The sequence below is a fragment of the Megalops cyprinoides genome, chromosome 3, assembly GCF_013368585.1.
Source record: "Megalops cyprinoides isolate fMegCyp1 chromosome 3, fMegCyp1.pri, whole genome shotgun sequence".
In the NCBI taxonomy this organism is placed as follows: Eukaryota; Metazoa; Chordata; class Actinopteri; order Elopiformes; family Megalopidae; genus Megalops; species Megalops cyprinoides.
The window spans coordinates 19,800,813-19,827,774 of NC_050585.1; the positions used below are offsets into that span (position 1 = coordinate 19,800,813).

Below are 26,962 nucleotides of genomic sequence, written 5' to 3' on the forward strand. Positions count from 1 at the left end.
AGGTGGAAACTGTTATTTGGAAAATGCTTCTGCTTGTGTATTTACAGGGAAGATCTGAGTACACACTGTAAAACCAAACAGTGTATCTTAATAAAAGAAGTAAGTTCACATAATTTAATCTTGGAAAAAAGTTGGAGTCACTCATTCCCATTGATTTAACATAACTCAAAAATGAATTGTTGAAGTAATAACTCGGTTGTTTTGAGTGCAGTTAAATTTTTGGAGCAATTAAAGTATTGGTGATATAATTCCAGTTTGTTCCATTGACTCATTTTCTTTAAGTTGACTTTATATCATTACAAAAATGTAAGCCCCGCTGATGGGCTATGCTGAGTGGCTTCAGTTTATAAATCATCATATTGTACTGCAAAATGCATTGTAGGCCTACATATAAAATGCATTGCCATTTGAATAAAGAGATAAAAAAAAACACAACGTGAATATGAATGATAATTCAAACTGAATTGAAGATTGGGTCTGTGTACCTTCTTTTCTTTCAATTTTCTTTAATTGACGGTAAAACAAAAATCCAGAATTGCCTCGTTTTCTTATTACAGTTTTTTTTTTTTTTTTGGCACAGACAAAAAAGAAAATTGCCGTTTTCATAAAATGTCACTCTGAAACAATGATTTCGGTAGGTTTTCTTATTTTTAATTTTGTTTTTGCCACCCAAACAGTTGAAATGACGATCCATAAATCCTGAATTTAAAACGAGTATAGATGTAGAAGTGTCTTAATTTTGTATGAACAGCTGTTGTCGATTTGTCCCACCTATGTAGAGCGGTCCTACCAACGGTTGCTACGCATGCGGCCTGTTCAAGGCGGGAAAGAGAGGGAGAGTTTGCACTGAGCACTGGAATAACGGAGAAGCTGCACTGCGTTGTGTTGATGAAAGATTTGATTTTCCGGCTCAGAAAGGTATGGTTTTTTCTACCACGCGAGGTAAAGTTATTCTGTTACTGCTTTGCACAAGCTACTGTTTGTCATGCTGTTTGAATTGTAAAAGTAGGCCTACATTGTGTGAACACAATGTGAAAAGTGCTAGCTTATACTGTCGGGTGACACTACAGTAAACCATTGATGCTTATGTATTCTTTGATAATCATAGGTACCAAGCTCAGCATGTTTCCTACTCCAGTGAAGGAAAAGGTGCCATTAATGTGTGGTTGTGTAGTGTTGGGCAAAAAGGAGTTCTGCCTCATGGCAAGGTTAAACTGCATTTTAGACAATACCATTTACCTGTCACTAAAAAGGAACTATAGCTGTAAGATGCTGCTCTTAACTATCGCTTTAGGATGCTGGAGATCGGGCAGAAACTCTTTCAGTGTCAGTAAGGTTGAATAAATGTAAAGAACCTTGGTTTGGGGGGGGGGGGGGGGGGCATGTGTGCTTCAGAGTCATTACACAGAGATTTAGAACAGGCCTGTTCCACACAAATGGATCCATCCTCACTGTGTTGGTCCTCACATGTTGATGAGCTGGCCGTGATCTCTTCCTTGGGCAGGTGCAAGCATTAGAGATCAAACCCACGTGTGTGAGCTACGGAATTTCTTCAGCCTTATTGTCAAGGTAGAATTTGAAGCACAATTTCCGCTTTTTTTACATAGTTTAAATTGTGACCAAAATCATGTCCTTGTCTTCCTTATGATATCAATCACCTTGGGAAATGGAAAAACTACTTTTAACCGCACATGGACTTAAAGCTTTATCATAATCAAATTACAGAGTAGAAAACTAATTGTTAATCACCCGATCAGACGCATTCCTCTAGGAATTGCCTCTAAGACAATCACTTAATCAATCAAGTAATGGGTCCTAATTTCTTGGCACATCACTATTTCAGACCTGATAAGCATAAATCTTATAATCTGCATCAGTGGAGTGATTTTAATTTGTGCTGCCATTCGCTGAAACACTAATGAATCGATGTGCGTCCATTTAGTTGCTGATATAAACTGAATGCCTTGTAGTTCAGCCACATTTGAGCATCTTACATATGTGTTTTGCACATTAGAGAGAGACAGACAAATTTGCCTTCATAGCCAATTCATATCTAGACAAATTTATTATTAAATGCACAAAAAATAAGTCTTTGGGGTAGATTACATTTTTTGTTTTGTATGAAATAGCAGGTATGGTCTCTCATTAAGGGAGCAACAATGTGATTTGAATTTTCAAGAGCAGTTATGGATTGGTATGTACACGACACTGAGGTAAGTGGAACAATTTTCTTTATATTTACATTTACATTTATTTATTTGGCAGACGCTTTTATCCAAAGCGACTTACGGCGCAATGAGCGTCAGGGTAAAGGCGGCAACAAGAAACAATTTAAAAAGCACAATTTAAAGAGCACAGCAATTTACGACAGCACTGATTTGGGGGGGGGGGGGGGGGGGGGGCAGCAATTGTGTGCTGGGTCAGTCCAGGTAGAGTCTGAAGAGGTGCGTCTTCAGGCCCCATCTGAAAGAATGAGGTGAAGAAGCTGTCCGTAGCGAGACAGGGAGTTTGTTCCACCACTGTAAGGTTAGCGGTCTTGGCAAAGCCTTGGATAATATATTTCAGGAAGTTGGTGTGGATCGGCTGTGCATTTTATCATCTGATTTTATATACATTGAGTATATAGCTATAACAGTAATCAGATCCTTCAGTGTGCTTGGTGCTCACTGAATTGCACCTTTTGGCAGTAAGACAGTGCTTCTCTGATTGATTATGTCAAGTCAAGTGAGGGCAAGACGTTGTCTACTCCTGCCAGGTTAACAACAACTGGAGTAAACAACTAATGCTGCCAGACGCTCAATTAAGAAAGGCTGTTGGTTGTAAATAAATTAGATCACTTATGAAGATCTGCTGTAGCTAGATCTTAAGCAGCTGGTTTTAAAGCATATTTTTTACACAGGGCAAAACTCTCCAGGCAAAGGAGATACTGTCATACATGTTCTCAGTGTAAAAGTGCATATGTAATACAGTCTTCTTTCATTTTGCAATTTGTTTGCTTTCTGTTGCCTGAAGTCACAGGTTAACAGCGACTTTGCATTCTAAGACAACACGAATGCACCCATTTGATCTCACCTGGTTATCTATGCATACATTTAGCATTTTTGTTTATTGGAAACAATGGTACAATAATAGAGTTGACAGCGTATGAATAAAGAGCTTTGTCCCTTCAATGAGTATAATTTCATTTAAAGTTCAGTGAGTATTACGTGTTAATAGGATGTCGGGAATGGATGGACTGTCAGCTCAAATCCGTGATGGAACATTGCTATTTTAATCTGGAGCAAAGTGCTTAATCTGAGTGTTTGATGATAATTCAGACTGAATAAGGAGGTCACATGCTGAGTATGAGCTATGATGCTAAATCAGTATTGAAATGACTTTTTTTCTTTTGGAATAAAAGTATGGCATCTATCAAGAGTTTTCATTCTCTGTCTCTCTTTTACATAGCATACAGTAACAATTTCTTTTTTTACTACAAACAATTTAAGATAGATTCCACTATGTTTGTAATTTATGGTGTCAAATATGAGTGGTGGCAGTTTTGATTCCCAAGTTGACGTTTGATTGCAAGTCAAATGTTGACAACTGTTGATTTAACTGAAAGGTTTGTGTCTTTGTGTGTGGCTGCCCTTCACATTGCCGTCCAGGCTTCCTCTCTGTTTAAGTCTTCTGAGAGGAGATTTGGGTCTATACTAGATCATACCTATAGCGTGACCATGGATTATCCAAAACCTCCCCAAGTGATCTCATGACCTCTCCTAACCACAGTGTGTTATGTTGCTGTCAAGTGTGGCACTTTGGCACAGTGTGGTACATGCTGGCCTTATAACTAGAAAGATGCCGGCTGCCTGAAGGGGTGCTAAATGACCCTAACATTTTCTAGGCAATGAATTTTCTTGAGTAAACTCTGTGTAAATTAGTCTTTCAACTAACATGTGCCACATTCCTCAAACCTAGTCTCTAGAAGCACAGTACTCTTGACCAGAGCTCAAAGTCACAAGTGGCTGCCAACAAGCTTCTGGTGTTGAAACTAATGGAGATTGCCACCTCTGAAACTTTAATCCATTTAAGGCTCACAATTTTCTTACACAGGTTGTGCAAAAGCATTAGTGATATGCCATGAGCTGCTGCCAAATAGTGTCTTCTTATCTTAAGGCTGGACTGATAATGAGATTGATTCAGATTACAGGAAAAATAACAAAATCTTAGGCGTGAGGTTGGCTACTCACAGTTTTTTTTATCCAGAAATAAAAAAAATTCTATTCTTTTATGTCTCATGTACATAGATAGTATTAAATGTGCAGGGGCTGAGATTTCAAATCATGAAACATATTATCAGATAAAGATAGAAGATTATACTCTCTACCTGAGAGGAAATCAGTTGATATTGCTAAAGCATTCCTTTAATATCAGTCACAAAATCACAAGCTTTCACAAGATGCACACCACCCTTTGTTTGCATTACAGTAGAAAAACAGGGTTTTTTTTTCTTTCAGGTAATCCAAGTGAAACAGAAAACTATTTTTACAGATAGCACTGGACCTGCCTTTTGCTGAAAGTTAATTAACATGTGAATATAATAAATAAATGTGTTTTTTATATAAAAAAAAAACAACTCAAAGGAAACCAGAACAGTGTTTGAGTATCATTATTACTTTCAGTTGTGAACTAAATAAATGAATAATTATGATGCATTATCACAATATTTTAAACTTATTTCTACTGTTAACTTTCTACTCAAGCAGTATACAGAACGACCACATAAATAATCTTGCGCTAAATAGCAACGGTTGATTGAATTTACACCTGTAAATCAGTTTAAGTCTTTAGAAAATCAGTACCAAAATACTACAGCAATCTCAAGTTAACTGTTTCTGGTGTCTTTGCCCCTAATTTCCCTGTATCCCGAATCCCTGTATCAACCTCTGTCACTACCTGTCTGTCATATTATGTCTGTGCGATATCAGCAACCACGACAAAGAGGTTCAGAGGTGCGATTTAAAGAACGTTAGTAAATTGAACACGGTAGTCAAACGTAGTTTACATTTTACCCCATATAAGTGGGGTATGCATTAATATCGTTTTCACACAAGAAATATTTTGCTGTGTTTACAAGCATGAATTACTCATAATATGCTGACAGGCTACATCCATTGATTAGAATACGAAGTCTTAACTCTCTCCCACATTGCTGCAACACTGACTTGATGCGCGTTAGCCACTGAATGCTTCAACGGCTCTTGTATTTCATTTCACTTATTGTCTTGTAAATTATCTTGCACTCATTTATGTAAAATATTCAAATGGAAGATTAGATAGAAGTGTGCTGCTGAAAAAATAGTCTTTTATTTAAGTGAAATGAGTGTTGGCTAACTGATATGAAAAATCTTTTGGGTACCTATGAAGAAACACTTTCAAACGCTCACTGTGGGCTCTCAAGATTAAAGCGCTGAATATGCCGTTGGCAATGGTTCCTGTAGGTGCTCTGTGACACGGTACCGAGGATTTATTCTCTGACGACGCACTTAGGTTTCGACGATTACTCACAGACACTCGTTAACCTACAAAGAGTCTGTCTAAGAGCATCAATCGTTATTTAAGATCCTTTTGGGAAACACTACGTAAATTAAAGTTGCTTCTCAAGATGGTTATAATGATAAACGTAGTTTTAAGATGCTTTTGGGAAACGAGGTCCGGCTGTATTGTTTAAAAAATAATGCAAAGTGAAAATTAAACAAGGCTCGTGGTTGTTATTACTCTGTGTGACTGTAACTAGGAAAAGTAGTTCTCAAGTAAAAATTATCGGGCCAAACAGGTTTTTGAAAATTGGTTAAAGGCTTCGAAAGTTCTGGAACACAGCCACACCAAGGAACTGGATCTTTTATTATACAAATAAAAACTCATAAAAAGTAAAACTACAGGACTAACTCAGATATTAATACTGTATAAATGCTTTACATTGAAATACACTATATGGACAAAAGTATTTGGCCACACCTGTCTTTCAGGGTTTGGGCTAGGCACCTTATCTCCAGTGAAGGGCAATCTTAATGCTTCAGCATACCAAGACATTTTGGACAATGCTACGCTTCCAACTTTGTGGCAACAGTTTGGGGAAGGCCCTTTTCTATTCCAACATGACTGTGCCCCAGTGCACAAAGGAAGGACTATAAAGACATGGTTTGATGAGTTCGGTGTGGAAGAACTTGACTGGCCCACACAGAGCCCTAACCTCAACCCCATCGAGCACCTTTGGGATGAACTGGAATGGAGATTGCGAGCCAGGCCTTCTTGTCCAACATCAGTGCCTGACCTCATAAATGCTCTACAGAATGAATGGGCACAAATTCCCACAGAAACACTGAAAAATCTTATGGAAAGCCTTCCAAGAAGAGTGGAAGCTGTTATAGCTGCAAAAGGTGGACAAACTCCATATTAAAGTATATGTATTTGAATACAATGTCATTACAGTCTCTGTTTGGTGTAATGGTCAGGCGTCCAAATACTTTTGTCCATATAGTGTATATCTGCACACTAAGTAAGCAATAATATAAATGTTCTGTATTGTAATGCATGATAATTGATTAAAGGTTTAGCAATAACAGCACCCAAAAATACTGAATGTGAAAATGTTCCCTCTGCAGATTTTTCTTTTCTATGCGCATTTGTGGCTTTTCTCATTTTCTTTTTCCCACCCCAGGCGCTCTAACTTTGGAAATTTGGATTTTATTTCTTAAAACGATAAATGGTGTCATTTTGATGAACACCGCGAGCACGGTTCATCCTCATTCTTCATTATAGTGGAGACAAGTGGGTTTTTTCTTTTTTTTTTTTTTTGCAAACCAAAAACAGAACTACACATTCATCACATAAATTGAAGTTAACTTCTCTGTTCTACAGATTAAAACAGAGGTGCACAGATCAAAATAATCCCAGCACTTGCATTGATACAACATTCACAAGAATGAATGGATAAACATTTCACAGACAATGGTATAATTCTCAAGCTAACCTTCATAAGCCTAGCTCTGAAATGTACCTACAGATGTAGAAGTTAATCAGACTCAACTTTATAAAGTTAATCAAATTTATATATAGTTATTTTTGCATTTGGCTCCCTAAGTTTAGAACTCAGTAACAGCCTAAGTATTAAACATAATTATTCTAAGCCTCACTAAGAGAGCAAATGTATGTAAAATAGATTTACATACCTTTGTTTGTAAAGGTTGTTTACCATGGTTGTGTGGATTTGATATTTCTGATATTTCAAAATGACAGGAAAAATTATACATGCTTTTGGACTGGACTTCATCTTTAAAGACATCTGACATATGAAGTAAATATATCCAGACATTAATATTAAATCTATGCACTAACATTAAATTGAAAATGATTGAATTCTTTTATTAAAAGGACTAAATACTATGCTTGACTGACTTCAACTTAATTTATTCCTTACCACACTGTGCGTACAATCATAATTTATTCTGTAAAATCTAGACAAACATTATGAAAATTATGACCCAAAGCCAGTGTCATCACAAGCCCTCACCATATTCGAGCGGCACAAAGTTCAGGACTCTTTTGAAGTGTTTTGCGGTTATACCTGTAATGTGTTATGTTACTTACTAATTGTTTGCCACTAATGGGGAGAGCACCAATGAATCACTGGCAACTCAATAATTTTTAAGATGTTGGAGGACAAACCTCTGGCAAACCCTTGACAACCAGGCATTTTGTGACGTGCTAGTGTCAAAGTGTTTGCCATAAATGCAGGCAAACATTTTTAAAACACAGATAGGCCTGGATTTAACAAACATTTGTCCTTAACTTTGAGTAACAAATAAATCTGTTTTTTTTCAGTGAAAAAACCTTTCTTTTAAAGAATTTTGTTAACCACTGAACTCTCATATGAAGGCAGCTATTCCTTGTACAGGTACTCACCTTTTGGCAAAGTTAAACAGCATACAGCAAACTACATTACCATGCATGGCACCTTGCAGCCTTTTCCTGCTAAGTGGCTGAAGCAAAGAAAGGACTTGCCAAATCACTTGGATAGGCTACTCTCTAGGAAAAGTAAGCTTCTGCTGGAAGTGGTCTTGGCCTGGAGGAGGCAGTCTTTCCTATAGACCAAGCAGACCAGCAACATTTACAATTATTCATTTCGCAGACACTTTTATCCAAAGCAACTTACATAGGTTATAGCTCTTTACAATATTATCCATTTACACAGCCAGATATTTACTGAGGCAGTTGTTGGTTAAGTACCTTGCCCAAGGGTAGAGAAGCAGTGTCCCAGTGGGGATTGAACCAGCAACCTTTCAGTTATGAGTCCTGCTCATTAACCATTACGCTACACTGCCACCCCATATCTGTCCAGCAATTCTGCAGCATACACTGTGTAAGGGACGAGCTCTTGGCAGAACTCACTGTGATAATTAAAAGCTCGCATGACACTCATTGTACAGAGTAAATAATAGGTCAGCACAACAATGTAATATGTTCACTATGTCCTCCTTTTAAACTCAAATAATTATAAAAGGTTTGCCACCACTATACACCAAAACATCACCACAACTGTTTACAAAAAGGGTGGTTTGCACACATACACACATTGCTTATACACACATTTACTGTTTGCAAACAGAAATAATATGAAAATGTAAGCCTGTGGCAAATTTGCAGCAGCATGACTGCAATAGTTTGTCAGAAGCTTGTTTTGGTTAGGGATATGGGAGTGGCATTCTACGTTTACAAGCACTTCTATAAATGTTCTGTTCATTTACTTAACCTCAAATGTGCTGTTCATTTTGAAAGATTTTGACTAACAATGGCATGCATAGGTTAGTATTTATGGGTTACACTGAGTAGGCAGACAGTTGAGCACTCATTGTGACTGGTCATATGCTAACATGCACACCCTTGGCTGAACCTATACTCTCTAGATACAGCTGAGAAGAAAAGATTTTCTTTCTTTTGGAATGGCTCCTTTTTCCCCACTAAGAGCAAGGAAACGTGGTCAGTGTCCAGTCATGTGAGGTACATACAACAGATGCGATATACGTTCCTTAATTCTAAGTAACTGGGATTGTCACCAATGGAGCCATAATCCACTTAAGAAGGCGGACAACTTTCTTCACAGGTCGTGCAAAGCAGCAAGGTGTCACGGCCAAACAGTGTGACCTCGAGGTAAGGTCGCCTAGTTAGCACACTGGTTCATTCGGGGATATGAAAGAGAGTATGGGGTTGAGGTTACTGCAATATTCAGGAATAAATATGAAAAGAAATGAAACATTATGTGCACTAATATGACACATATCTGAATATAAAAGAACCAGTTTGGTAGCTTGAGGAAAAACGTAAGGTAGGTCATGCACATGCTTTTTCCTGATTTAACAGGGTGCTACAATACATTTCAACCACATGTGGTCATCAAACAACATATGAATGAACTAAAAAGAAGATGAGCCATCCTTTGCCGTCACTCCTTCTTGGAATGCTGTTACACAGGTCTGAACTGTTTCTAGCAGGATACTGGACCATTCTTGAAGAAGGGAAAGCCTCCAGTTCTTTGAGAGATGAAGGGCATGTAATTCTACTCAGCACTCAACATTCCAGAGCTGTTATGTGTGTGTGTGTGTGTGTGTGTGTGTGGACTGGAATGCACCTGAGGAATAATATAAAAAGGGAGAACACACAAGCATATAAAAATGGGCAAATAAACTATCTGTATAGGAGGAGACGTAACAAAGCCGAGCAAATCCTGGATCAGGCGTATAAACTCAGTCTGCACACCTCATTACATGTTTATCTGGGGTAAAAGTGGGGCAAAACCCCAGGAGGCTCCTGGTAAAGATCCCCCCTGCAACATGATACCTGTACAGAACTAATAATGATACACTGTGTGCCTTCAAATACATAACTGGCCATATTTCCTTGTATGGTAGAGGTATTATTTACCATGCATACGTATATATATTAATAACATAATCTGTATGCATCTTACAGTATTGCCAGAAATAAACATATGTTATTATGTATATATGTTTTTAATCATATAATCAACATTTAATCCCTTGATTGTGATAAACACATTTTCAATATTTGTGACATTATAAGAAGAATGACGAAAAGACTCCCCCATTGTGCAGGGTTTCCAGCCATTTCCTTGATACCTTAAGTGGATTCACAGTTAGATTGAGAGACCATATGGTGGTTAATTGATGATTTAGAAGTTCTGAGAAAATCTCGGGGATTACAACACTGCAGTTGCTACCGGCAGTCAGATAGTACTTAAACCTAATTGACTACAGTTTGATTAAAACACTTAAATTACCAAATGCTCCTTCCAAGTATTATGGATTTCCGTGCTGGGGCTGACGTATATATTAGAACTGTACACAACATAAACGACACACTACATGTAGGCAACACTAACAAATTGTCATACCAAAAGGCTGCAAGCTGCAATTTGAAGTCTGATATGGCTGTTGGCCAATGTGACAACTAGGTGGCCAATAGAGAGCATAAAATGTCATAGGCTACCACTGTAAATTTTCCCGCCTTTGACAAATGGCAGCCTTACTATGAAATGTGTGTCAGTTTTTCACTCACAACATACACAACATTACATAGATTCACTGGACCAAATTCCAGCAAATCAGCAAAACAGCTCAAGAAAAGTTGATATTTAAGTGTTTGACGGGTAATTCAAGATGGCATCCAGGTGACCTCTGCCCTTAATCTTAATTGGGATTAATGTTGTGAAGAAATTTAAAGGGAAAAGTACTCATGACATTTGGATTGTTTAAAATCCATTGTTTTGTGCAAGGTCTGGCATCAGCACAACTTAACTGGCTTTTTGTTTAGTTAGCTATGCACCAGCTTTTGCTTAAACGGTAAGAAGGAACACATACAAAAAGCATACATTTTCAATCACTTGTGGCATCAACTTTTGTTAATCACACTGTGATTATGTTCACACTCAGAAGACCATCCACCACTTGTTCTGTAATGGCTATATATGGTGGTATGTCATACAATATATCTTATCTATCAGAGGGGACAGAATCTGACAGTTGAGATGTTCCCCAGATGTACAGCCTAGATCTGTAGCCATCTCAAATGCTATGCCCAGCATGGCCCAAGCAAGGCTGATAAGACCATAGCTTTTCCTTTCCACAAATGCTTACCCTGTGTCAATGTTTCTCTTAGCCTATTAGCTGTGGGGGACCAAGTAGACATGAAAGCTGGACAGGGGAGCAAATGTGGCAGGAGGATTAATGCTGGTGCCAAGCGTCTTGCGCTAATGGTCTTCCCCTCTGTTTCCTCGGTGGCAAGGTATACACCATGACTTTACTAAGTTTTTAACTGGATGAGCCGAGAAAAGCACAGGAAATCCTGCCTTATGCTATGTGCAAATCACCACAGAATTATCCCGGCCAGTTCATGCCTTGCTTCCGCCAACCCAGTTTCGAGGGGGCGAGTATAAAAGCGAGGGATGGGTGAGAGAGGGGCCCGGCAGACACGAGGATCGAGAGACGAGAGAGTGAGGAGGAGGACGAAGGGACAGAAACTCGCCAACAGTAAAGAAGGCACAACACAGAAGGTGTTTGGGAATCTAGCAGAAAACAGTGTTAGATAAATAGTTAGCGCCGAAGGAGACTATTCCTCGTCTCTGCTTGTGAGAGGGCCGATAACCCCTTCAGTATGGAGCAGCAAGCGATGAGTGGGGTATTCGCAGCCAGGCGATACAACCAGGAGGACACCACGAGAGAGGCTGTCTTCGTCTACACCAACGCCAACAACACCAGAGGTATGCAGCTTCACCACTCACAGATGAGACCATCAAAGAAGCACCTAGTGTAGAACCATTTGAGGCTACAAGATATGCATCACTTAGTACATTGCCCTGAAGGTTAGAGGTGACTATAAAATGTATTTAAACCTGAAATGAACTATATGAATAGAGGGAAAACTTCATGTTGTTTAACTGGCAAAAACAAAAGGTTTTGTAGTGGGCTAGGGGGTCATAATTTACATACATTCAAACACAAGCACAGATTCTGTGTAGTGTATGGCTGTATGCCTTATGTGAGCATTCATTGTGGCAACAATTGCCACAATGACCCTATGTTACAAATACGTCACGTATGATTCAGTGCTTACATGGCTGCATGCCTAACCCTATTGAACGCACTTTTTGTAAGCTGCTCTGCGATTAAGATAACTCTATGAGTTTATATAGTTATACGAGCCTCCCACACAGCACCACATTAAAACAGTCATAGCCAGACATGGAGCAGTGTTGGAAGGGGTGCAAAAATGATGATTTTCAGACATTTCCTTTACATAAATGTTAGCTGTTCTTTGACTTGCTTTGCTTTTCTTAGTAGGAACAGTAGAATTGTTTAAGAAAGATATGATGGCACCTGACATTTCCCCACTATTTGACAGGTGATGGGGAGGCCATTTAGTTGGTGTTTCAACAAAACACTGTCAGATAGGGAGACTGTTCATAGACTATTCGACTTAGAGGAAAGACACAGTGTTTTTCTGTGTAGTGCACGCTTAAAACACTGTTTTTAGTGTGTTTAAAATTATGGTATTTAGTATTTATAAGTCATATTTAGATGTATAAAAACGACTATTGTGAGCTACAGATTTTTATGAGAGCCGATGGAATTCTGTAAGTGTCCTTTAAGGTGACCTGAAATTCTACATACGTCTTCACAGATCCTTTTGAGGGCCCCAACTACCATATTGCTCCCCGATGGGTGTACAACATCTCTACCTTGTGGATGGTCTTTGTGGTCATTGCCTCCGTCTTTACCAACGGCCTAGTGCTAGTGGCCACCGCCAAGTTCAAGAAACTCCGCCACCCACTCAACTGGATTTTGGTCAATCTGGCTCTCGCTGATCTGGGGGAGACAGTCTTGGCCAGCACCATCAGTGTGATCAACCAGATCTTTGGCTACTTCATCCTGGGCCACCCCATGTGCATTTTTGAGGGTTATACTGTCTCTGTCTGTGGTAAGTAGCTCTGTGGTTATTTGAAGAGGAGCAAATGGATCACCTTGTGTACCTCTTATTTTTCTTTGCCATCTAACACAGTGCTAGCATGACATCATCTGTAATTATACTCATTATGTAATTATGCTTATACAACAAAATTTTAACTTGACGGCAATTTCCAGTAAATGCACATTCAGTGTACACATGTGAAAATGACATGGTGGGACCCCCTTCCACAGGAATCGCAGCTCTGTGGTCCCTGACAGTCATCTCCTGGGAGAGATGGGTGGTGGTGTGCAAGCCTTTTGGAAACGTCAAGTTCGATGGCAAGTGGGCCACAGCCGGCATCGTGTTCTCCTGGGTTTGGGCTATTGGCTGGTGTGCTCCTCCCATCTTCGGCTGGAGCAGGTAGACCCCTCTCCAACACAGCTTGCCTAGACACACGATCATATTTATTGTAATTTTGGGACAAATTGGAACACTTTTGGGACAAACTGGAACACAATGTATTTAACGAATAATAAGTTAAAGTATAATATGATATAATAGGTAGATTAAGTAGCAGATTAATTAGTGCAAACAGTCAGACCCGACTGGATATTTCCTAAGCGTTACTCATCACGGTGCTCCCGTTGTTTGTCCTTCCTTAGATACTGGCCACATGGTCTGAAGACCTCCTGCGGTCCTGATGTGTTCAGTGGCAGCGAGGACCCAGGAGTCAAATCCTACATGGTCACGCTGCTCATGACGTGCTGCATCCTGCCCCTGTCCGTCATTATTATCTGCTACATCTTCGTGTGGAACGCCATCCACAAAGTACATGTCCCGCCCCTTTCAGTTATCTCTCCTGCCGCAAAGGCTGGGCTTGAAGTATAAAGCTGTTTATTTACATGATAAGTTGGTTTAACGATGAATTGAATGAAAGGTATAACTACGCAAGTTTTCGTCAGAAACAAAATTAAGATTCAAAGCCCCAGAGTGCACATTCTTTACCTGTAGGTGTTTGTAGATGGCTTTGCTTATGTCACTGAAATTCAATATTTTCAATAAATAAATAAAAAACAGAATTAGCTGTGATAAAAAATACTCAGCCAAGGCCATTTGTTGCACTCACTGTTGGACAAACCAGTCAGAGGCACAAAGCAATACAAGGCTGTGAATTCCATTTTCATTCGTTTGGCTTCACACCACTTGAAGTAATTTGCTCCTTCCAGAACTGAGATCCTCCTTCCCCTCCCCATCCCACAGGTCGCACAGCAGCAGAAGGACTCCGAATCCACGCAAAAGGCTGAGAAAGAGGTGTCCAGGATGGTCGTCGTCATGGTCATCGCTTTTGTGCTGTGCTGGGGCCCCTACGCCTCTTTCGCCACGTTCTCCGCGCTCAACCCGGGCTACGCGTGGCACCCGCTGGCCGCAGCTATACCCGCCTACTTCGCTAAAAGCGCCACTATCTACAACCCTATCATATACGTCTTCATGAACCGACAAGTGAGTAACCGTCCGATGCACATTTAGCAGATTGCTGCACTACATTTAACACATAGAGTGATTGACTGTTGGGTTAGAATTCTCAGCGGTAGGCTACACCTCTAAATAAGCCAATATACCAAAGTAAACCTATTGAAAAGGTAAAAATCTAATTTCTGGAAACAGACATAAATTTAATGCCAAGTCAGGCTAAATTCCTCCTGTCTAATGAAAATGAAAATTGAAAATTTTTATGAGAGGGGATTTGACATGAGAGAACCCCTTACTTATTGTCAGAACTTTTACGACCTAAAACAATATCACACATATCTGGTCACTTTTTCACCGTAACTGTACCCGCACGTTAATGGAAACAGACAACGCATCATAACTGGGCAGTTCTAGCAGCAAGCTGACAGTCATAAACACACTTCCATCTCAGAGAAACGCTTTCCCTAATCAGAAAGCAGCCGAGCAAACTTCTTAACAAGCTTAACAAACCTCTTCCTCCCCCTACCGTCCAGTTCCGTACCTGCATCTACCAGCTGTTCGGAAAGAAAGTGGAAGACGGCTCAGAGGTGTCTTCAGGATCCACGACAGAAGTCTCGACCGCCTCGTAGTCTCTCGTCTTTGTTACCCTCTGAAGCGTCACTCAGCTTGGACTCCGGCCTGGATAACGATGACGTCGCTAACAAAAAGAGAATCAAAGTTTTCTGAGCGCTGCTCGTAGGAGACTTTATGCATGCTGTCTTTTAATACCGAGAGTCCGTGGTTATAATCGAATTCCGGTCAGCAGAGAGCAAGCTATATTTACTTGCATGGTTGCAAAATCAAACTAACCTAGGTGTTGTTTTTTTTTTTTTTTTTTTTTGAACATGAAAGGACGAGGGGACTTCACATCACTCACTGCCGAGATGGTTGTAATTCAAGCACCAAATGGCGTTCGCCATTGTTGAAAAACATTTACCTCAAGATGTGCATAAATTTAGATAATAAATCTGCCACTTCAAATTGTATAAGGACGGCACATAGATAATTTAAGGTATATTTAATGGTACTCTTGAAAGGGCAAACATCTAGTTAAGGGTAAAGCTGATAACAAGCAACCAGAAATAAATGCTCACTGGAGCAAATATCAGGATACAGTGAGTTTTGGGCCCCTCATATTACTGGAGAGTTCTTCACATACCTACAGTGTTGATGCATAAAAGCAATGCTGTAATTTCTGGCTGAATCTTATTGTGTGTTTTTTGTGCAAGTGCCAAAACGTAGATCCTTATACACATAGCTGTACACACACAAGCTATGTTATTACGCTCTGGCTCATGTTTTGCACAGTCGTATATGGCACACACAGCTTTTGGAAGTTTAAAGCTTTGCAGCCTGAAATGAAACAGCAAACTCAGGAATATGTTGCTGTTTTTGAAAAGCTTTGCTTTTATCCAACACTGTTAAGAAAAAAAAAGAAGAAATGTCAACTACTGCAGCCTTCATTGATAATGACCAGTTGGCTTCTCCCACTAAGCACCTATGACCGGATGAGTTACTGTTTATTGTCAGAATGTCAATATCATTCTGGTAGACATGCATTTGAAAAAAAAAAAAAAAAAAAAGGATTTTGTAGGTGACAATTTATAATGTTACAAATATATATTTTTTTCCTAGCAAAATAAAATGTGCAAAAACTGGAAACCAAATCATTGTCTGTGCAATTTTTGTTTACAATAACTGTGCAATATAACAATTTAAATAGTTGTTATTAATGTATTTTCACAAAAAGGTTTGTTAATGATATATACATACAGTACATATAAATACATACACATACCTGTGTTAGTGAAATTTAATTGCTGTTTAAGGGATTTCTCCACCTGGCATGAACAAACACTGAATAACTTTCCCCATTAGCTGCCTTCAGCTATTACAAAGTGAGATAATATAAAAACCCCATAATGACTGGAGAGGAAATGATACTCATCTTTGACAAAATCCCATCTTTAAGGGAGACAAAGTAGAAAGACTTAATACCACACTTCACTGTAACAGCTCTGCAATCATGCCAGCCTGATCCCAATTTCAGATGGAACATCATTTTCACACGAATAACTGGTGTTATTGAGAAACTGGTGCGAATAGAGTGCCCTACATGATTCTTTATTTTCGGAATCAATATTACTATAACCCAATATTTCAAATTTCAAAAGCAAGATTTTAAATATATGTAAGTACATGCAATATTTCTTTTTTCACCTCAAACACCATTTTGTCACTTAATTTAGCACATCAGGGGATTACTTTCACAAAGTGTTGAAATTTAGGGGACAATTTTAAAACAAACTGGTAAAGGAGAGATGACATGTGAAAAGTTGTACATATTAAACTATGGTGCAAAGGATCAAAGTCAAGAAATACTGGATGGAATCTCAAGCATGAGCCCAGGGATCAGATGATTTGCACTCCTGTTACCTCCTCCATAACTTTTGCAACCCAGAGCTCCTCTCTGCCTAATCTGGACAGGTGTCATGGACCTGAAGGGTAATCAGTTTTTTCCTTTCACCCGCATCTTTCTGTTGTGAATGTGTACATATGTTTTTATATCAATGTTTTTGCTTTCTGTCAGCAACCACCATCATGATACACTGTTTTTAAGTTGGGTGTAAAAAGAACCTCCTTCACCATGCTTTCTTGTTCTTGACATGCCCCCACCACATCATTCAACTACAGTGCATTCCCTCAAGGAAGCACTGCAGAATGATAATGATTTAATTATTCATTATTACAAAACTATGACAATAAATTTATTAGCCTATACCATCCTACCCTCATAATTTTTAACTGTCTAATTTCATAATAATATATTCATGTACTGTGTAATGCTGTGGGTGCTTCATGGTTCTATTTAAGTTTTGAAATATCTAGCTTTCAAGCAGGTTTTACAGCTTTCACAAGGGAAAAGTTGCGTTTTTGTCCTTTTGCCCATGATGTTTCCATGTTCCCGCAGAAACCCTTTCTGTTGTGGCTCTCACACCCCTATTGCAGGACACAAGCCACAAACACTGCCAAGTTTCATGCAGGCTGAGGAATGTCTCTGTTTATGGAAAGGATGCTTGTTCTGCTGACTAGGTCCATCTGTACCTGTACTCTCACCCTCAGTCTGTTTACACAACAGCAGTGGAGAGCTCTTAAATACAAGCGCCACTCTGCTTTTAGCACTCCGCAGACCGTCTCACCTCAGTCTCCGGCTGTATCCTCCCCTCCCCTGCAGTCTCATGGCAGACTCAAGCTACTCCATCCCTCCTGAGACCTACACATGTCCCCTCTGTGTGGACATCCTCCGGGACCCCGTCACCATCCCTTGTGGGGACACCTACTGCCTGGAGTGTATCAAGATCTACTGGGACCAGTCGGATCACCTGGGCGTGTACAGCTGCCCCCAGTGCAGGGCCACGTTCACCCCACGTCCAGTGCTGCGCCGGAACATCCCCAACGTGGCGCAGGATCGCAGGCAGCTGCCCGAGCTCACGCCCTTCCCCTTCCTCCAGCGGGACTCCCTCTGCGACTTCTGCATCGGCCGCAAGAGCAAGGCCATCAAGTCCTGCCTCATGTGCCTGGCCTACTACTGCGAGACGCACGTCAAGCCCCACTATGAGTCGCCCACCTTCAAGAAGCACAAGCTGGTGGACGAGACCGGCCACCTGGACCGCAAAATCTGCCCGCAGCACGAGAAAGGGCTGGAGCTCTTCTGCCGCTCCGACCAGATGTGCATCTGCGTCCTCTGCACCGTGCGGGAGCACCGCAGCCACAACATCGTCTCTGCCGAGGAGGAGCGCACCGAGAAGCAGGCAAGGGCCTCCCACTTGCTCTCTTAGGTTAATGTCCAGGAACACAAGACACTGCATACCACCCCCGCCCATCTGTGTCTGTGCAATACATCTTCTCTGTCTGACTGATACACTACAGAGAGGGGCAACAAGACTAGTTCAAGATTTCAAACATGCATGCTATAAAGGGAAACCTAACTAATCTTAATCTCTCTGGTCTCCACAAACCAGGCTTGGGCATGGGTGTGGGATTTTACTGAGGTAGAAGAGAACAAAAGGATACAGGTGGGAATTAATTAAAGGTAAATTTGGCACTGACACTAGGAAGTATTTTCTTACTCCGACAGTTTTAAATTTATGGAATAGCTGAAAAGAATCCATAGTGGAAGCACTATGGATTGGATTGTTCAAGACCAGGTTTGACAGGATGTCACATACACACAACACACTATAAGCATAAATAGGCAGAACAATAAAACTGTTTGGACTAAGTGGCCTAAGCATCACACTTCAAAATGGCTTGAATCTTCACAAAGAGCATACACTTTCACAAATGGCTTACACCTTCAAAAGCCAAAAGTGTTCCAAAGCAGCAGAGGGAGTGATGATGATTTTTTGGTGTTCCATTCCTCTCTCCGTCTCCCAACAGAAAGTGCTGGTGGTGACTCAGGCAGAGGTCCAGCACATCATTCAAGAGCGCATGAAAGAGCTGCAGGAACTCCGGCACAATGTGGACACTCTTAAGGTAGATTCCCTCTCTAACACGGCTCTTTAATTGAACGGTTACTTCAAACTGGTGCTTTTTACTAGTGTTAGCCACTCTCCTCATCCTCTTCCTCAATATCACCATTGTTACTGGACACACCCCCATTAAGCTCCTCATAACCTTCCTTATTGGTCACATTCTCTATGCTCCTCCATCTATCCCTCCTCATCATCATTATCTTTGGTCACACCCCTCTGTGCCTCCCCTTTTGTAACAGAGCTGCTCTCAGAGGGCCCTGGCCGACAGCGACAAGATCTTCACAGAGATGGCGCGGGCAGTGGAGCGCTGGCGCTCGGAGACTGTCAGCCTGATCGAGGCCAACGAGCGGGCCGCCATGACGCAGGCGGAGGGCTACGTGGAGCGGCTGGAGCAGGAGATTATGGAGCTGCAACGACGCGACATGGAGCTCAGGCACATCCTGGAAACAGAGGACAACATCCACTTCCTGCAGGTACAGGAAATGGACGTTAAAAAGTCCATCACAAACGCCCCAAAACAACACAATTTACCGCTGTTATTAATACTCTATGTATTTATTTAGAATTTATTAATACCCTATGTATTTATTTACTGTTAATATTGTATTTACTTTTTTTTTGCTCCATCGTTTGCCTGGTGAAGAATTTCCCCACACTGTGCGTTCCTCCAGAGCCCATGGTGCCCAAGGTGCTCATAAACCCTGAGTTCTCCTTCGGGGAGGTGACCAAAGTCGTCACGGACATGAAGGAGCAGCTGGAGGATATCTGCAAGAAGGAGCTAAGCAAAATCTCCAAAACAGGTGGGAGCAAATAGCACATTGGGTGGCGTTTCTCCAACCCGTCACATCGTCATTGAGGCCACAGTGTCTGAGAACTACAGTATCTACCCAGGCAACACCAAAATTCTCATATCACTCCAATGTAGTTGTCTCCAGACCACTCAGCTACTGCTGATCCAGTAGAATACTGGCTTACTATACTAATGACCATGCCTGACCTGTTCTTATTTGCAGTCAGTGAAACTCCAGTCTATATACTGCTACCAAGGAATGGAGAAAGGCGTTTGAAAGGTAAAGGTTGTTCCCCATTTTCAGAGGCAACAGGGAAAATTAAATGGCAAAAAATGCCCATATTGTTGGTGGTTTGTGTGAGAGGTATGGAGATGCTTTGAATTTGCCATTTTTCTTGCTCATCTCTCCACAGTTCCCTCTCGGGTGGAGCTGCAAGAGCCTAAAACCAGAACTGACTTCCTAAGATGTGAGTTCATCAATCTATAACTGAAAGTGTGAATGAGTGTGCATGAATGTCAGCTAAAACAGCAGATCTCTGTGGAACAGGTGAAGCTAGTTGAGCCCCTGCACTAACCCATGGTAATAGCAGTTAATGCAAACTCTTTTGGAACAGATTGTTCCTGTCACCTTAAACTAATCACTGTCACTATCTATTACTACATGGAAAACACAAAATGAAATGTCAGTCCAGACATTGGAAGGGGCCCATTACAAGTTTTTGATTGATCAATAGTTAATAGCCAAGTTATAAAATAGCCAATAAATAGCCAATTAGCCAAGTTAATAAAAAACAATTTTATCAATTGTGGCGAGTCCCTTTTAATATGATCAAATAGGTACTGCCTGTTATTTGTAATAATTTTATTAGAATTAGTGTGACTTGTCCTAACCGTATATATAATTTTTGATTCAGATGCATGTCAGCTCACCCTTGACCCAAACACAGCCTACAGAGAGCTCGTCATATCTGACAGCAACCGCAAAGTGTCCAGGAAGAAGACAGTCCAGTTTTACCCCGACCACCCGGACCGGTTCGACGGCTACTCCCAGGTGCTGTGTAAGGAGGCTCTGAGCGGTTTCCGCCACTACTGGGAGGCGCAGTGGAGCGGGGAGTTCTCCATCGGTGTGGCGTACAGGAGTATCAGCCGCAAGGGGAAGAACTCCAACAGCCTCCTGGGCTATAACGACAAGTCCTGGAGCCTCCTCTGCTCCGACACCGGCTACTCGGCATGGCACAACAAGATGGACAAAGACGTCCCTTCCTCTTCCCATGCCTCCAGGATTGGCGTCTATCTGGACTATGCTGGCGGCTCCGTGGCCTTCTACGCCGTCTCAGACTCCATGGAACTCATCCACAGGTTCCAGGCACGGTTCTCTGAGCCGCTGTATGCTGGTTTCGGCGTGGGCTCCTCTGTGTCCATCTGTCCTCTGAAGGAGAGCTCTGTCCCATACTACTAACAGGATCACCATCACTCCAGAACAACACTTACACACTCTTTCCTTCACCATTACTCTGGTACCATGAAGCCTGTTGTTAAACAGGTCAAGCCCTGGGTAAAATCCCCATGTTAATGCCTTCATCACACAGGACAGCATCTAATGCCTTTGACTTCTTTTTTTCATGTTATTGGTGTTAGCTGTAAACGCGTTCATGAAGCAGATAATGTTAATTCTGCACAGTCCTATTGTGAATACTCTGCAAGTAAACTTGTAAATAGCTCTTGCTGCCTGACCATCTGTCTCATCTCGTTAATGTTGAAGCATAAACCTGAGCCTTAATTCTAAAGTGTAAATCTGAGCTTTAAATCTAAAGTATAAACCTGAAAAAATGTAAATATGTCATGTAAATAAGGAAGTTCATTTGTTTGATACGATCTACACGGTAAGCTTCCCAAAAGAGGAAGATTTTTCTATAGCCTGTAAACTGTCAGACTTTAATTTAATTTGTACAACCTGTTACACAGCTATGTTTATAGACGTTTAGTCACTGTCTTTGTAAGAAATCCCACAAGTGTGAGAACAGCTGCACTTCTTACTTGCCATTGCATGCATGTCAGCCAAATAAACTAAGTACATTTTGGTAACTTTGGACACTAAGCTAACAAAATAAGGACTTCAGATAAAATAAGTTATGCCTGGATGGCTACCAGCAGGTGTACAAGCCGGCTTCTAACTGGGGAAATGTAGCTGAGCCCTGGAGCTTCGAGACTCCATGCGTGAGATTGCTTCGTCAAAAATTCTGCCCTTGTGGCATGTCCATAGTGTTTTGTACACACAGAAAACGCACTGCCACTAGAGACAGAGGTATGTTCCTCTTTTAAGATTACAGGAAAGACCTGCTTGGTTCCACACGATGTCATGACGTCTACCCTTGTGCCAGCTCAGATCCACCACACAGCACTGCTTGTGTTCATGTCAACATCAGTGCTGCACTTAAGGTAAACCATCAGCACTCTTTCCATCCTCCCTCTTGTAGGTAAATAAAAGGTGGAAGGAGGAAGCCATTTTTTGAAATCCACCTCTAGTGGCACCTCAGAGGAAGGAAGTATAAACGTAGCATTAAAAGCATATATCTTCCCTCTAGTCCAATTACTGATAATATTAATTGTGTCCTACTGCTGTAGATTTCTGTTTTCATAACCTGCCGTTGTGGTTACCTCCTGCAACCAGCTATTATAAAGAATGATGTTTTACAAGAAAAATAAGAAGAACTACAGGATGTCATCAGAGGCTATCCATAGTAAGACAGCCCTTGACAATATTACAGTGCTCCTTCCTGAAACAGTTAAAAGGACACAATCATTTGACCTTTACAGAGGCAAAATCATAGTTATGTTGATGAGCTGGAGAGTTGCATTAAGCATGCTAGAAAGACAAGCCTTACACAAAAACTGAAGATGACCTGAACGCTTTGCCACGATTCAAGCAAACAAAAATAACTATACTTCCCATGCAGCACAGCAGGGAATGCTGCTTCCTGTTACAAATTTAAGAAAGTCATTACTGAGAAACAAACATTACAGATTGGCCAGGGGCCATCAGACCTAATGTAAACCTCAGACATCAATAAATACACAATAGTACTTCATTCAGGTTCCTGTTCATACAAAAATAAATGGAAAATGGAAATTAATATATCAAGGATTACATTTATTAATTTCTTTATCAACCCTTTAAAGGTTTCTTAGGTTAACCAAATGTGTGCTTTTTACAGACATCAAAACAAATATTATATATAAAATAATGACACAATAAATCGTGCAGAAACATCAAACATGATAAAGAATATTTACTCATATTGGTCTGATGGTAATTAGGCATATACTGTCTAAGTCCCATCCTCTTGTTTTATGAGATGTCAGAAAAACAACATCTGAATAATGAAAGTGTTCCTGAATCATCATTCAAAAAACATGCCATACAGACAGTCAACTACAACAGATGTCTGGCATAAAAGACTCAGGGTAAAACTCAGGTTATGGTTTTACCTGAACCCAGTTCCTTCCCTAAACTGTGAACTTACCACTGAGGGAAAGAAAACTGACGCTGAGTGCACAAAGCAACATGAAATAAGAACTTTAATGCAGGGAGCAGCCCCACAAAGATGAGGATGAGGGTAAAGAGGGTCTAAAGTGAGGAGGTAACAGGCCTGCTTCCAGGGGAGAATGCACCAGAGCAAAGAGCCGCTTGCTCATCAGCTGGTGGATTCTACCTCTTCACAGGAAGCCCACCCCAGCATCCTTCATGCAGGAGAACACCTTGTCCGCCAGGTCAGTCATGCTGGCCACGATGTCGCCGTTGGCCACGCAGCCGTGGCTGCCCCTCTCCCTGCTGTGGGTGAGCTGGTGCCTCTTCAGGGCGTCCTTAAGCTTGAAGGTCCAGCCACACTGGGCACAGTGGAAGGGCCTCTCTCCAGAGTGCACGCGGCTGTGCTTGTTGAGGGTGCGCCGGTGGTGGAAGGCCTTCCCGCACTCTTCGCAGCGGAACGGCTTCTCCCCCGTGTGGATATTGCGGTGCTCCTGCAGGCTGCTCACCTGGGTGAAGGTGCGCCCGCAGTCGGGGCAGTGATGGGCGCGCTCGCCCGCGGGGGCCCTCTGAAGGCGCCTCAGCCGGTCTTGGTCCCAGAGGGCAGGCCCGCTTTCCGGTGTACTCAGGGGGTTCCTCCGCACCCCGGGGCCCCTCTTCACCGCCAGCTTGGAGAGGAACGGGCGCCATTTCTCGCCCCACCTCAGGTCGTCCCTCTCCTTCAGGCGTGTCCTGGCGTCCTGGTAACGTGGAAGAGCCAGCTCGGACGGTAGGGACAGGGATGGGGGTGACAGAGGAGCGGCCGACGGCCCCTCGGAAGGGTTTGGACCAAACACGGCGGCGGGAGGTGGGGCAAGAGGCTCCGCAATGACAGCGCTATATTTCCGAGGCTGGTGCGGCGGCATGTCAACAGCCCCCTCTCTCGCTGCATTGTCAAATGCACTTTTCTCAGGAGTCCCGGCCAGCATTGATCGGCTGGCCGTCTTCACCCTCCACTTCCTGTCCGCACACTCCTCCTTGAGCGGCTCCTCTATAAAGTGAGGAGCCCTGTGTGAGGGACGCTCTCTGTCAGGGAGAGTTTGGGACACTTCCATTGGCTGTGAGAAGGCTGGTTCACCCACTTCCTGTTTGAGCGTGACTGAGGGCTCTTCCCGTGAACCCTCTTCCTCTAAGTAGATCACCTCCAGCTCAGGGATGTCCACGCTGAAGTGTACAGATTCCAGCTTCACTGTGTCCAGCTTGCTGAGAAACGACTCAGTTATATTTTCCTTCAAGGCTGGTGTTTCACAGTTCTTTTGGGGTGTAGCTTTCCTGAAAATAAAGCAAATGTGTACAGACCAGTAAAAATAACATTTGTGGTAATACTAAAACAAAACACTAATACAGTACATCTTATTCAGCTCATCCAAATGACTCCCTATAAGACACATGTTCTTTGAGTAACCACTAATTTGATTAAGATGGTTAAACATTCCCTTTTTTCACATAGCCAGCTGGCACTTGCATTGGTTGATAGGCCTATACCATGGTGAGCGACTTACATCAGGTAAATTTATTCCCATAAGCATTGTACTGAGCAGGGAACTAAATCGGCAACCTTTAGGTTACAAGCCCTGCTCCCTACCATCGTACTACACTGCTAGAGAATGCAGGTAATGTAAAACACAAGCAGACCTACCCGGTGCCCCCTGGCTCAGTCTGTGTGTCTGATGTGTCTGACTGTCCAGTGCTTGGAGCTCCCGCAGGAGAGCAGTCCTCTTCAGCAGACTGGCTCAGACGCTGCTCAGCCATGCAGATGGCCTCCTCCATGTCCTTTGGGTGCTGCCTGTGCACCCAGGCCCCAGCCCCCTTCGGGAGGAGGGAGACAAACTGCTCAATGGCCACCTGCTGCTCCACCTGGGCCGATGTCCTCCGCTCTGGCTTCAACCAGCGCTTGGCGGCCAAATCCAGTCTCAGGCCAAGATCCCGCGCCCCCTTTCGCGGGTCGTACCTCACGGAGAGGAAGTCCAGTCTACTTTGATCCTCCACAGCCCAAGCCTGGTCCAGTATCCTTGATTTCAGGGCGTCATAGTCGGGTGAGGTGGGTGACTTTGACATGGAGCAGGTCTCTGTCCGCATCTCCTCACTCAGCAGCCCCACCAGCCTGGCCCCCCACTCTGCCCTGGGTAGCCTACAGCTGGCTGCTGCCTGCTCGAACACTGAGAGGTAGGCCTCGGGGTCCTCCTCCTCCAGCTTCATCCTGGGCATCCGCAGCTCCTTCTCCGTGGAGCGGCACAGGTGGAGCTTCCCACACCCCTCAGCCTCCAGCAGCTTGGCCAGGACCTCTGCCTGGATCTCCCCCTGCCGTGTCAGGGCCTGCAACTGCTGCCTGTGCAAGTCTAGCAGGGACGCCAGAAACCGGATGACATCCATGGCCACTCTGCCCCGGTAGCGGGAGATGCTTCACTGGAGAGGCGTACTCAGCAGTCAACAATCACAAATGGAACGACGCATAATTTCCCTTCCAATGTATGCGGGAATTACTGCGGGCGTTTTTAATGTATCCGTGCTCTAAATCGAAGCAATACAACTGTGAGCAGTACGTCCTAACTGCAACTGAGCTAACAATAACACACGGTGCTCATTCTGTTCATCTGAATTTTCTCTGGCAACTCACCCGTGCATCTCATTTTGTTCTTTTTTCTGGGAAAGGGGAAACGAAAAATTAGTTTGTTCCTGGGCAATCTAGCCTATGTCAACAATGCCATTCGCGTCTCAGGATTCACTTGATATGCTTTAATCAGACTGCCTAAGATAAATATAACTAGCAAAAATTAATGCTTCATAAACTCTTAAAACAACTGCTGACAAAACGCACGCAGCTAACGATAGCTAATTTACTACGTGACAGGGTTACGTTTGAGTTGTAGCTAGCTATAGCTCAGCTGGCAAGTTCGCCTGCCTATCTCAACGTTTTAAATCCTGCAAATGATGCAATCTCACCACATAGTATATGAAAATATTAATATAGCTAGCAAATAAAGAGACATTTTTGGCGTAGCCAGACAGCATACTAGATAGCAAGCCAAAGTGGAATGTCGCCTTCTCTGTAATTTACTCAGATAGCACGCAAGCAGTAGTCTGTTTATGATTGTCTTGGTACTAGGCAAATGACACGTCATCATTATTAACGCCAAAATGTCAAATAACATTATAGTAGAATCCAGTAACGCGTTACACTAGCTATATAAAGATGTATATTTCTTACCTGGAGTTGTACACCAAAGACGTCCTCCTACCTATCTACTACTTCACAGACGGAGGTTTGGGTCGCATGGGGAATGTTTTGATTGTTACACACAACACTACCGGAAGCCGGACACTACGGCTGTATTCGAAACCGCCTACTGCATACTGTGTACTGCGTACTACACAAGTGTATACTACATGCTATTTTTCAGTGTAGTACCCAGTATGCAACCATGAATGATTACGTTTTTGTAGTATGTTACACTGTCACGTGAAATCATTGTGAGTGTAGAAACATCCAGATTTAGATTTCCTCGTGGTAATTTCCAGTTAGACGCCACTTGCATTCTCGCGAGTGAAAAGTATTGACGA

General features: G+C 42.2%; 3 protein-coding genes across 4 annotated transcripts; 2 read left to right on the top strand and 1 right to left on the bottom strand.

The window, feature by feature from the left end:
- The first annotated feature begins 11,709 nt into the window (after nucleotides 1-11,709).
- LOC118774806 (green-sensitive opsin-2) lies at nucleotides 11,710-15,101 on the top strand. Its single transcript, XM_036524325.1, has 6 exons — nucleotides 11,710-11,815; nucleotides 12,736-13,032; nucleotides 13,254-13,422; nucleotides 13,665-13,830; nucleotides 14,263-14,502; nucleotides 15,006-15,101. The coding sequence occupies exons 1-6, from the start codon at nucleotides 11,710-11,712 to the stop codon at nucleotides 15,099-15,101; spliced, it is 1,074 nt and encodes a 357-aa protein (XP_036380218.1).
- Nucleotides 15,102-17,706: 2,605 nt separating this feature from the next.
- On the top strand, nucleotides 17,707-21,921 carry ftr84 (finTRIM family, member 84). Its single transcript, XM_036524553.1, has 7 exons — nucleotides 17,707-18,323; nucleotides 18,952-19,047; nucleotides 19,286-19,519; nucleotides 19,690-19,846; nucleotides 20,060-20,116; nucleotides 20,250-20,303; nucleotides 20,751-21,921. Exons 1-7 carry the CDS (start codon nucleotides 17,751-17,753, stop codon nucleotides 21,293-21,295), a joined length of 1,716 nt encoding a protein of 571 aa, XP_036380446.1. The 5' UTR covers nucleotides 17,707-17,750; the 3' UTR covers nucleotides 21,296-21,921.
- A 1,536-nt stretch (nucleotides 21,922-23,457) lies between these two features.
- Nucleotides 23,458-26,676, bottom strand: LOC118775498 (zinc finger protein 397-like). 2 transcript variants are annotated; one of them, XM_036525448.1, is made up of 4 exons: nucleotides 26,610-26,676; nucleotides 26,019-26,044; nucleotides 25,041-25,912; nucleotides 23,458-24,673 (listed from the first exon to the last, which is right to left on the bottom strand). In XM_036525448.1, the coding sequence occupies exons 3-4, from the start codon at nucleotides 25,772-25,774 to the stop codon at nucleotides 23,554-23,556; spliced, it is 1,854 nt and encodes a 617-aa protein (XP_036381341.1). In that variant the 5' UTR covers nucleotides 25,775-25,912; nucleotides 26,019-26,044; nucleotides 26,610-26,676; the 3' UTR covers nucleotides 23,458-23,553. The 2 variants fall into 2 exon arrangements, with proteins under 2 accessions (XP_036381341.1, XP_036381340.1); XM_036525447.1 differs by having other exon boundaries at nucleotides 25,041-26,044.
- Between the last annotated feature and the right edge of the window lie 286 nt (nucleotides 26,677-26,962).